General features: G+C 47.9%; 1 protein-coding gene across 4 annotated transcripts in view; it reads left to right on the top strand.

The window, feature by feature from the left end:
- The window catches only part of TRIO (trio Rho guanine nucleotide exchange factor), a 354,591-nt gene that overhangs the window by 236,519 nt on the left and 106,066 nt on the right, over positions 1-12,006 (top strand). For all 4 annotated transcript variants that reach the window (XM_043887107.1, XM_043887109.1, XM_043887111.1 and 1 more), the window contains exons 22-29: positions 2,099-2,293; positions 2,395-2,510; positions 3,342-3,408; positions 4,097-4,206; positions 5,274-5,343; positions 5,954-6,043; positions 8,099-8,191; positions 10,578-10,689. In XM_043887107.1, the coding sequence (XP_043743042.1) occupies positions 2,099-2,293; positions 2,395-2,510; positions 3,342-3,408; positions 4,097-4,206; positions 5,274-5,343; positions 5,954-6,043; positions 8,099-8,191; positions 10,578-10,689 (853 nt within the window). The remainder of the gene's footprint in view (positions 1-2,098; positions 2,294-2,394; positions 2,511-3,341; positions 3,409-4,096; positions 4,207-5,273; positions 5,344-5,953; positions 6,044-8,098; positions 8,192-10,577; positions 10,690-12,006) is intronic.

Below are 12,006 nucleotides of genomic sequence, written 5' to 3'. Positions count from 1 at the left end.
TCACACCAGGTAAAAGTAACTACTATGCCCGTTAAAGTTACAGGTGTATATACACTTGCATAAAGGCCCTAATGTTAATTTATTATCTCAATAAATATTTGGTAAATGTCCTCCATGTATCAGACACAGAGAAGGCACGTGAAATATTACTGAGTAAAGCAAGCAAATGTCCCTGACTGCTGGTGGGTACATTCTAACCAGGAGAGAGACAGTGATCTTAGCAAGTAAATTATACCTCCTTGGAGGCTGATGCTACAGGGCGGAGCAGAGCAGATGGGGAGAGAGTGCCTGGGGCAGGGAGGTGAGCTGCAATTTTAAGAGAGTCAGGGAGGCCAGTTAAGAATGGCCTTTATTTGAGCAGAGACATGAAGGAACCACAGAGCTGTCCAGGGGACCAGCTTTCCGGGCCAAAGGGGCCGTGGTGCAGAGAACTGAAGGCCGGCAAGCCTGGAGGGGCGTTGGGCACGTTGGACCCTGTGGGGGGAGCCCAGCGGAGGCCCAGGGCGTTCGTGTAGAGTCTAAGGCTGTTGACAGCTGGCTCTGCAAGCTGCCTAGTGATTTCTGCTCAGAAACTTTTATTGTACAAACTGAGATAGTTTATCCAGGTTTTGAACCCTGACCTTCTTCCTTTGGGAGACTTTTAAAGTCAACTTCCTGAATGTTAGGCTTTCACCAGAAAATCTTTATGACTAACTGAGAAAAGCAAGGTTCCATAGCAGAAGAGTAACCAGAGTCATTTGAAATGGCAGTGGGAATGCTAAAGGAAGCCGAAGCAGTGATAATAAAAGAAGTGGTAACAACAAAGGATATAAGTCTAGTGATAATAATAAGTGAAGTAGTAAATGCAATGGATGTGACAGAATATCTGTTGAAAAATCAGATTTGAGTTACTGCCATGTCTGTATATATGTTTACGTATGTGTGTGTGTGTGTGTGTGTGTGTGTGTGCACGCACGCTTAGTCATGTCTGACTCTTTGTGACCCCATGGACTGTAGCCCGCTAGGCTCCTCTGTCCATGGGATTTCCCAGACAAGAATACCGGAGTGGGTTGCCATTTCCTTCTCCAGGGACTCTTCCTGATCCAGGGATCGAACCTACATCTCTTGTGTCTCCTGCATTAGCAGGCAGGTTCTTTACCATTAACCCACCAGCGAAGCCCATATTTTATATATATAGAGAGAGAAGGAGGGAGCGAGGGAGAACGCTTGTTTTATGGTTATCCTTAAATTTAAAAAGGAGAAGTTATCCTTCACTTAAAGATCTTTCCTATGTGCACATGAAAAGTGGAAAAGTGAAAAAGTGAAAGTCACTCAGTCATGTCCACCTCTTTGTGACCTCCTGGACTGTAGCCCGCCAGGCTTCTCTGTCCGTGGAATTCTCCAGGTAAGAAGACTAGAGTGGGTTGCCACTTCATTTTCCAAATGTGTATATAAAATGAAATAAATTTATTTTGGAGAGAGAGTTTTCACATGGGGAGCAAGTTTAAAATACCTCTGTGAATGAGCTTCGTGGTGGTGACTCCTCCTGCGTTATCTCCTGAGAATTAAAGAAGAAACGAGCATGGGACATGGCACTTCTTCAGGCGGTTGGTTAGGTGCCTGTGGGTTGGGGGAGGCGCCCTGGCCACACAGGCCACCTGAGGAGGAGGAAAATCCCCGATGGCTGCTGCCCTGAACAGGCCTTCAGTCTAACTGGGGACACAGGCTAGACAAGCATGAGGCGAGGGTGTCTGTCCCCAGCACCTGCGGCCTTCACGGAAGGAGGGTCGGACTGCGGACACCACCCCGAGCCAGTCTCCGCCTGCTCAGTCTGCGGGGTCTGGGCATCCCCCAGGTGAAGACACCATCCAAACAGAGCCCAGACTTCTCCTTCGCGGTCATGAAAATGCCATTCGTTGGGGAGAGAGCCGAGCCCGGGGAGCCAGTCTAGGGACGGGGAGGTGAATTGGTGTGGACTTGGGGTTTCAGCCTGAGTGTCTCTCCCCAGTGTTCGTTTTCCTGTCCAGAGCTCAGAGCCGTAGGCCAGTTGCCGCTGTTTCTGGCTGCTGGCAGTTGAACTCATTTGCTTCACAATACTTTTCCTGTTGTTCTTTCGCAGCAAACCAAAGAGAGAGTGAAGCTATTGATACAGCTGGCCGACGGCTTTTGTGAAAAGGGGCATGCCCATGCGGCAGAGATAAAAAAATGTGTCACTGCTGTGGATAAAAGGTACAGAGACTTCTCTCTGCGGATGGAGAAATACAGGACCTCTTTGGAGAAAGCTCTGGGGATTTCTTCAGATTCCAACAAATCGGTAAAATTGCTTTGTGCCAGCGGGATAAATTACCATCTGCGTCTTCGTGTCCTGCTTGTTGATTTAATTAACAGAGGTGCTCTGCCTCCCTTATTCCACAGAGCAAAAGTCTTCAACTGGATATCGTTCCGGCCAGTATCCCCGGCTCAGAGGTGAAACTCCGAGATGCCGCCCATGAACTTAATGAGGAAAAGCGGAAATCTGCCCGCCGGAAAGAGTAAGCTAGCCTTGAAGAGCCCGCCAGGATTCACTGAGGAAGTGAAGGAAATGTCACTTGGACAAGCATGCTTGCTTCTGTGTGTGCTCTGAAACCAAACGGCATTAATCCTTCTCGTTGCTCTGAATGTGCTTCATTTTCACAGCAAAAACGACCACTGGGTCCACTGCCCCCATATCAGCTGATTCGGAAACGGTGTCTTGTTTTTATCCTTGTGCCCCTGTCTCATGGGGTAGACAACTTGCTCTACTATCATTTGTCGTCAGTAGGTCATGAGTGATAATACTGGGGAGGAGAAATTAATAATACAAGTGCTGAAGTTTGAAAGTTGTCAATTAGTGAACTCTGCTGCGTATTAATAGAGACCAAAGATGGCTCTCAACCAGCGGTTCTCTGTCGGGGCTAGCTTTGTCCCCCAGAGGGACACTGGGCAGTACGTGGAGACATTTGGGTTGTCAGCTAATGGGGCAGGGGAAGCGCTACTGGCATCCTAGGGGCAGAGACCAGGAGTGCCGTTCAGCGTCCTGTAGTGTCCAGGCCAGCCCCCAGCAAAACATTGTCCAGCCCCAAACCTCAACACTGCCAAGTTGAGAAACCCTGATCACTGGGTACCACAGCAAAATTTTTTCTGAAATGTTTTTTTTTCCTTTGACCTGGTGACTGGGCACTGTTATTCTTCTATGCATTCTTGTTTTAATCTTCCAGAACACATCACTGGCTAATGCTTTTAAAATCACCTTATTATTTCATAAACCCTAAAAGTAAATAGTTAAAATAAGCCTGTATCCTGACTGTGAATTAAACTGGTCACTTGTCTTCCTCTGCTTTAAGGTTCATAATGGCTGAGCTAATTCAAACTGAAAAGGCTTACGTAAGAGACCTCCGGGAGTGTATGGATGTAAGTAAGTTTTTTTGCTTGTTTGTTTAGATGGGATATATACAGTCTTGCTGTTTATTCTTGTATGTGCTCAGTCACTTTAGTCGTGTCCAACTCTTTTCAACCCAATGGTCCATGGGAGATGGCCAGGGCTGTTTATTCTTACCTATTTAATTCTTAAAGTGGTCGTCCGTTTGGTTGTTATTTTTGAGATTGAAAGTGTGCACAGGCAGCCCTCCGTGCATGTTTCTGCACTTCTGTGAAGTTCCAGGCGTGTTTCGCTCATTACAGAGATGATAACAGCACTAATCCTCTTGTTTCATGTATCACATGATGGCCTGGCTGACATTCTCTCAGTAGAATTTTACAGCAGCTTCAGAGAGACACGCCTACCGATTACGACCAGCCGCTGACACTCCGTAGTTTAACGAATCTCCCTTGTACCTTGAGGAGCAGCTTAATCCCCAGATTTGAAGCTAGGAGTACATTTAGAGCTGAAATGAATAAACAGTATGCTCAAATATTAATAGCAACTGAGATTTGTCTTAGTAATAGTTTCTCATGTTGTTTTGTAAGAGGTTCCATTCTTAAGATACATTTTTAGTTAGACATTAACTCTGGGTGTGTATTGACGGAGCGCAGAAGTAGCTGTTCCTTGGAGGTGTGCTCTGGGTTTTTGTCCAACCCTCTCTGTTTCCCTCCTGGCCAGACCTACCTGTGGGAAATGACCAGCGGCGTGGAGGAGATCCCCCCAGGCATTGTGAACAAAGAGCTCATCATCTTCGGGAACATGCAGGAGATCTACGAGTTTCACAATAAGTGAGTGGCTTCATCTGTAGGGGCCCTGTTAGCGACTCTGGAAGTCTAGGTACTGTGCCGAAGTGCCATGACAAATCCAAGTTTCCAGTCGAATACACATAGATTCCAGGGATTCTGTTGGAATTTGAAGGAAGTCTGCCAGTCTTGCTTCAAGGACACAGATTCTCGAGACTGTTTTTAACAGACCCTCGGCTTTCTGTTTGAATTCACTCTTTATAGAAATGAGACTCAGAAAGCCAGAAGCCGTTTTGTAGACACACTCACTGCTCTCGACCCATATCATCAGCTGCCCCGTCAGTTACTTCTTAGGGTTCAAAGAAAAGACTGCCCTCCACGGGCTGCTGACTGGTGTTTTTGGTCTTTCCTAATAAGGAGGAAGGATCTGAGGACAGAGCAGATGTGTAGTGTGACCAAAGTAAAGTGCACTTGCCACTGGCCAGAGGAGGCACGTGGTTTTATTTTTAAGGTCAAAAAAGGAGGAAAAAAAGAAAAGGCGGCAGCAGCATCTTTAGGTGGAGTCTGTGCACCCCAGATCGCCCGGGAAAGATGGTGCTGGGCCAGAGCCGGCGGGGTCTTCCTCTGCCCCCCACCCCACCTCCAGCAAAGACACGAAGACCTAACTAGTTTCTCTGGACTGAGTACCCCCTAAATTTTATCCTTTGCTACTAAACATGTCAGGCTTCCCAGGTCCATGGAATTCTCCAGGCTAGAATACTGGTGTGGGTAGCCTTTCCCTTCTCCAGGAGATCTTCCCAACCCAGGGATCGAACCCAGGCCTCCTGCAGATTCTTTACCAGCTGAGCCACGAAGGAAACCTGGAAAGTATCTGAAGGCTAAACTAATGAATTGTATGAAAGTCACAGTAATTTACCCCAGTTCATAGCACTTGCTGCACATTTTGTTAAACTAAAATCTAAATGATACAATTTTCACTCCTTTTGGTTAAAATGATGCAATTCAGATCGTTGCCTGAATTCGTGGTATGTTTGGTCTTATTCCTGGCATATCTCACTCGTAAAATGTTTTAGGACACCTTAATAATATAATACCATTTTTACTCTCTGCAGCATATTCCTAAAAGAGCTGGAAAAATATGAGCAGTTGCCAGAGGACGTGGGACATTGCTTTGTAACCTGGGTAATGAAACCTCAGCAGCTTGTTCTGTCACTCCTGTTTGCTGGCTTTGAGGGATGTTAGAAGGAACACTGTCTGCTTCTCAAATGGCATCCTTTTCTCCTGGTGTCTGCAGACAGAAAAGCAGACTTTACCCCCCAAAAATTACATTCTCCAGCTAGTTATTACTGTGGAACCAGCTTTTCATCGGCAGTAGTGCTGGCTTGGTCCAGAAAGTTGAGTGAATATGCCAGGCCTCTGCATGGCCCTGAGGGTTCCTGTTAACCATGAGTGCCCAGCCCTGCCCAAGGGGGATTGTCGGGTCAGGAGGGAGGCAGGCAGGTGACCTGGTGACCAGGCCCTGCCGTCTAAGTGCGACACTCAGCTTTGCATGCACTGTTGTAGGAAGAGAGGCCGGGCTCCGTCCTGACTCGCTGGGCCAGGGGAGGTTTCTGGACATGTGTCCTGTCGCAGGACATGTTTCTTATTTTAATATCTTTCTTTAGAAAGTTTTTTAAACTAGGGGCTTGAATTTCACTTACACACACGGCTTATTTTCTACATAAAAAGTTGTCATAATTTGACTTATTGCCATTTGAAAGGGATACTACTCTAATTTTCTTTTTGTTTATAGGCAGACAAGTTTCAGATGTATGTCACGTATTGCAAAAATAAGCCTGATTCTACTCAGCTGATATTAGAGCATGCAGGATCCTACTTTGATGTAAGTAAAAGATTACTAAAAAAAAGCTGTGGTATTTTCTAAGTTCCTTTTGGTGTACGTTAAATGTAAGGTGACTCATAACTTTCACCTAATTAGTATATCATTTTTATTTATCACGTTTAAAATGGAGTATTCTTATACTTATGTTTTTAAAATATTTTTCTATAGTACTGCAAGCTGTATGTACTATAAAAATTTCAGACTATAATATGCACATGTGTATATATGTCTTTACTTAGAATTTATATACACTCACTAGTTTTTTATTTGTCATATTGTATATATGAGTATAAACAATGAAAGTAAGCATCTTTTATCCTCTATAAAACAAAAATAACTTTGAATATTTTTAATCACTTATTTTTCCCATTTCAATTTCATGAGGTACGTAATTTCCAAAAGCAGCCTACCAGTAAAATTTTACAAATGGCACTGTAACAACTCAGACCATTGGGAGGTTCATTAATTATATTCTCATGGGTGTAAACATAGTTCATTTTTTTTGGAAAGACTTTACAGAGACGTTATTTAGAACAAAAAAGGATGGAGTCTTTATGATACATAAAGTGATTGGGGGGGTTTCCAGAACATAGTCAGATGTGCCAAATACATTTTGATTAAAGATAAGGTACTTCCGAATGTTAGATGTAATTTGGTGTGTGAGTCCATGAGGTTATTAGACTTGTTCCATGCTTGCGTTTGTACATGGCCTCCTGTGATCATCCGCTCTTCTCTGAAAGTCTGGGAAATTAGAGTAAACTCTAGCTTCTGTCTGTGAGGTAGAGCCCTGGCTGTAGGTGGCCCCCTCTTAGTTGTCATTCCCATGACCGTAGTTACACGTCCCTGTCTGGGTGCATAGGAAGCCCACTCTCAGGCCCGGGTGGCCCTTTCTTTCCAGTATTTCACATGACCCTGGGTCTTTGCCATTATGTGAAGCCCACCACGGTGGCCCTGTGCAGTTAGCATTATTTAAGGCCTAAGAAGCAGTGAGAGCGTGTGGCACACATAATGTTCGGCATCAGTCATTTAAAAACCCTGCGGCCTAAGGAGGAAGCCAAGAGCTAAGAGATTGGAAATACAGTAGGTTGTTGTGAAAACGACAGCAAACGGGAGAGAGTTCCTTATGGTGAGGGTGAGGGAAGCCTGCAGTAGAGAGGGCTGGGGATGTGGGCGGTGACGAGGGTGCACACGTGGCTGGAGCTTCAGGAGCTACAGCCAGAGAGTCTGACCGCTGGCCGGTGCAGTGACGGCCCAGGGGGGCGGGGCACAGTGACAGGCAGGGGGGCGGGCACAGTGACGGCGATGGGGGTGGGCTCAGTGACGGCCCAGGGGGCGGGGCACAGTGACAGGCAGGGGGGCGGGCACAGTGACGGCCCAGGGGGCGGGGCACAGTGACGGCCCAGGGGGGTGGGCTCAGTGACAGGCAGGGGGGCGGGGCACAGTGACAGCCATGGGGGTGGGCTCAGTGACAGACGGGGGTGGGCTCAGTGACGGCCCAGGGGGCGGGGCACAGTGACGGCCACATGGGGTGGGGCACCAGGCTGGGCACAGTGACGGCCACACAGGGGCGGGGTGTAGTGACGGCCCAGGGGGGCAGGCACAGAGATGGCCACGGGGGCGGTCGCAGTAACAGCCACGGGAGGCGGGGGCAGTGACGGGCACAATGCCGGCCATGGGGGGCGGGCACAGAGATGACCACGGGGGTGGGCGCAGTGACGGGCACAGTGATGGCCAGGGGGGCAGGGCGCAGCGATGGCCCAGGGGTGTAGGCGCAGTGACAGCCATGGGGGTGGGCCCGCAAAGGGTCGGCCTCCCTGCTTGACCTCTGCACATGAAGGCTTTGTAGTGCAGGGGAGACACTGTCTTCAGGGCTCAAAGTGATGATTGAAACTTGTTATTTTTATGTTTTGTTTATTAAAAGAAGCAATAGTAATTTCTATTTTATATTTACAGAAAAAGTAGCTTGTGTGATTTCATCATGGGGGTAAATAATGTAAATTTTTAGTTACTCCTGTCTGACCTCCCAGTGGTGTGTGTATTCTTTTTTGAATACAGGAAATACAGCAGCGACATGGATTAGCCAATTCCATCTCCTCCTACCTTATTAAACCGGTTCAGCGAATAACAAAGTATCAGCTCCTTTTAAAAGTATGTATGAAGCATCTTAAACCTGCAAAATTTTACGCATAGTGCCTTACTATTTTGACATTGTTTTACTTATATGAAGAATCCTGAGTTTTTTAAATACCATCTATCAAATTTATTTTTTGATTAATTGCCATTTTTTGCCCTGACTGATTTCTCAGTGTATCAGGTAAGTAAGAGTATATTTCTTAATTATGCACCTGAACTTTGCTGACTGACCCTAGTCCCTAACATAAAATTGAGAAAGGAAAGAGAAATTGTCAATTCTGGATGATTTAGTGCCATTGCTACGATTTCTGTAAAACTGACCTTGCTGTTTTTTGGTTATGAATGATTATAATTAAAATCACACTTGTAAAAACCAAATAATAATTAGTTTTGACAATAGAATGGTAAAAAAAAACACCTTATAATTTGTGGTAAGAGATGTTACAGAATTTATTGTATATAATCGACATTTTCTTGACTACAAGAAAAACAATTCACAACTTCCATCTCATGATGTTTACACCACTGTTTCCTTAGCTGGTGAATGTTACTAAGCATTAGAACGTACCCAACACCCATTTATCCCAGTAAGAATGTTTCATGAACCTGATTACGTCCCCAGTGCAGTCCTAACATAATACGGGATCTTGTAATTTTTCTAGATATAAAAGAGATACAGAAGATGAAGTTTTGAATGTCCAAAACCCTTATTGACTTTTTTTGTTGTTATTAATTAAAAAAAAAAATCTAGAGGCAGTAAAAGGGCTACATTCTTTTTTGACAGGACCCCATTATAGCATTCTTCTATCGGAAAGCTCTCCTATGCTTTCAGAATGTCAGATTCCCATTAGGGGATTTTATGACCACCACAGCAGAAATATGTGGTTGCTATAAATGTGCAAGAGAAGTCAGGAGGCTAAGTTGTTTATATTCACATTTGCCCTCTGATTTCTAATTCTGCAAAGGCAGTTTACCTCTTAGTGTCCTCAAGATTGATGGCTTTTGTTTTTCACATGTGGTTCTAGTAAAGATCTCTGCCTTAGTGACCTCACTATTAAGCTGCTGCTTTAATTTATAAACCTGACTTGATTCTGCCCAGGGGTTCTTCCATTGAGCAATCATAAGCTATGCTGAGCTCTCCAGTGAGGGGGTTTTCAACCTCAGCACATGGCAGTTTTAAAGCCCTTAATGCCAAGCAGCTGAGAATAAGAGGTGCACACCATCTGGCCATGAGGACAGGGGTCTGTTGGGCAGCTGCCTTGCCCTAAACCAGAGGTCCCCAACCTCCAGGATCTGATGGCTGATGATCTGAGGTGGAGCTGATATAGTGATCATAGGAATAAAGTTGCACAGTAAATGCAGTGTGCTACCATTCTTCTCGCCCCGGCACCCCCACCCCCCCAGCTCTCGTCCATGGAAAAAGTGTCTTCCACAAAATCGGTCCCTGGTGCCAACAAGGAGGGGGACCACTGCCCTAGATCCTCCAGGGTGCAGCTAAAGCCAACTGCAGTGCCACAGCCCTTTTGCTGGACACTGGGACACAGAAAGCTGCTGTTACTGACTGCTAACCGTGATTAATATACTGGTGAGAAGATACCTTGGCCCCCACTAGAATGTGACTGTGTGGTCCCTGCCGTCACTCATCTAAGACAGGGATTCTCGTACGTAGATCTGAAGTGCTACTTGCCCGGGGAGGCATCCTGCAGTCATCAGAGCTTTCTGGACGTCCCAGCACAAAGAAGTGTTTCCCCGTAGGTGCCTGGACAGCCATGCAGTTCCTGCTGGAGACGGGGCAGCTCCAGAGTAGAGGGACATTGTGTGTGTGTTAGTGGCTCAGTTGTGTCCGACTCTTTGCAGCCCCATGGGCTGAGCCCGCCAGGGACCTCTGTCCATGGGATTCTCCAGGCAAGAATAAGGGTGGAGTAGGGTGCCGTTCCCTTCTCCAGAGGATCTTCCCCACCCAGGGATCGAACCTGGGTCTCCTGCACTGCAGGCAGATAGAGCTCAGGATCGTGCTAGATCCTGTGGCCAGCAGAGCAGGACTCACAGGACGCTGACTTAACCTTCGAATGTAACCTCTAGGTGACTGTGCTTTGCTACCCTGATTAAATTGTTTGTCATTTTTGAGGCTCAGTAGTTAACATGTACACTAAATTCATCTTCAACTATGACTGCATTTGGTTTCCTCTGAAGCCTAAGAAACATCCTGACTTGAGCAGGACAAACCCTTCCGTCCACTGGCTAAAGAGGCAGTTCAGGTTCCCTTATGCGTTCCCTTATGAGAGTCTCTGCCCAGTTGACCACATCTGTTTTTACCGCGAACGTCATAGATTTTCACAAACTCCCTGATTTCTGTGAAGACCTCCTGAGCGGAGCATCTCACGGTCTTGGTCTCCCACAGGAGCTGCTCACGTGCTGTGAGGAGGGGAAGGGGGAGATCAAGGACGGGCTGGAGGTGATGCTCAGCGTGCCCAAGCGGGCCAACGATGCCATGCACCTCAGCATGCTGGAAGGTACGCCCCCCACCCCACTGACGCTGCCCCACCACCATCCCGCGTCCTTGCCCCTCTGTGCTCAGTTAGGAGTCGCCAGTGGAGGCGCGGGACCTTCTCTTTCCAAGAATTGGTCTCATTGCTTCCCTTGAGGTGCTCGTGACATGCTCCCCCCTCATTACAAGCCGGTCCGCGGCCACTCCACTCTGCACCCAAGGAGCACGCAGTCTCCATGGCAGATGGACAGGTGGAAGGATAGGTCGACCCACCCCTCAGGATTGCACGGTCCCTCCAGGGCTCATGTCCTCCCCATCTCTCCATCCACTGCATCACCTGCTAGAGCCTTGAAGGAAGCAGGTACCTCCTCCCTGCCTGTGCAGCCAAGCCGGATGTGCAGCATGGTAAAGAGAAAATCAGATAAATATGCTTAATTAAACATTATCATCACGACTATAATTTCCCTGACTGCTCCTAAGAAAACTCTTTCTGTGTAATAGCTTAACTCCTATTGTCAGGTTACTCAAGAGTTATTTTCAGCAGTTCTCCTGCCCCAGAGGTTGTGCTGGCCTATGTCGTCACCGTCGGCTGCATTGAACAGTTTTACCGGTGAGGACAGAGGTGCTCCTGTTTGTTGCACAGACACCCCGTCCCCCCAGAATCAGAGGCCAAGCCAGAGCACCTTTCTTCCTCTGTTGTAAAATCCTGAGCGGGTGGGCAGCCCTCGTGGGGTCACCAGGGCCCCAGGCTCTGGCTGGCAGGTCTGTCTCTACTCCTCAGGTGTTGTTCTGGGTGGCCAGGTGTGCAGGGTGTGCAAGGCCCTGTTCATCTCCCGTCTCACAGGCAGCGGGCAGCGGGGGAGGGCGCCAGCGCTTGGGGCAGACCCTCACAGTCTGCCCTGCGGCCCAGGCCTCGGTGGGCGTGGCTGTGGCTGCCCCAGCCCAGAGGATGCTGGGAGAGGCAGGCTGATGCTGGGAGATGCAGGCTGGCTTGAGCGGCCACGGAGACGGAGGGACTTCTGCTGGTAGAAAGGGCGGGAGATCGCTAGCTGCCCCTGCCCGGGTCTGCCTCGCCACGCCATGAAGAGACAGCAGCAGTGAGAGCCAGCCCGCGTCCAGAGCGCCACTGACTCGCTTCAAGGGTTTTGTGTCTAAAGGACAGAGAATTCCTCAGGGAACCAGGGATGTCTCCCAGGAGGAAGGTCAGATGAGGGCCTGGAAGAAATGCTGGGACTGCAGAGAGCAGTCCAGGAAGGACGTTCTGGGCTGAGGAAGCAGAGGGTCTGGACGTAGAGTGGAAGTTGGCGGGGGGGGGGGGGGGGGGTCGGGGTCGGTGAGCCAT

The sequence above is a fragment of the Cervus elaphus genome, chromosome 25, assembly GCF_910594005.1.
Source record: "Cervus elaphus chromosome 25, mCerEla1.1, whole genome shotgun sequence".
NCBI lineage: Eukaryota > Metazoa > Chordata > Mammalia > Artiodactyla > Cervidae > Cervus > Cervus elaphus.
Note: the sequence above shows the minus strand (reverse complement) of the source record. Positions and strands in the feature narration are given on the sequence as shown.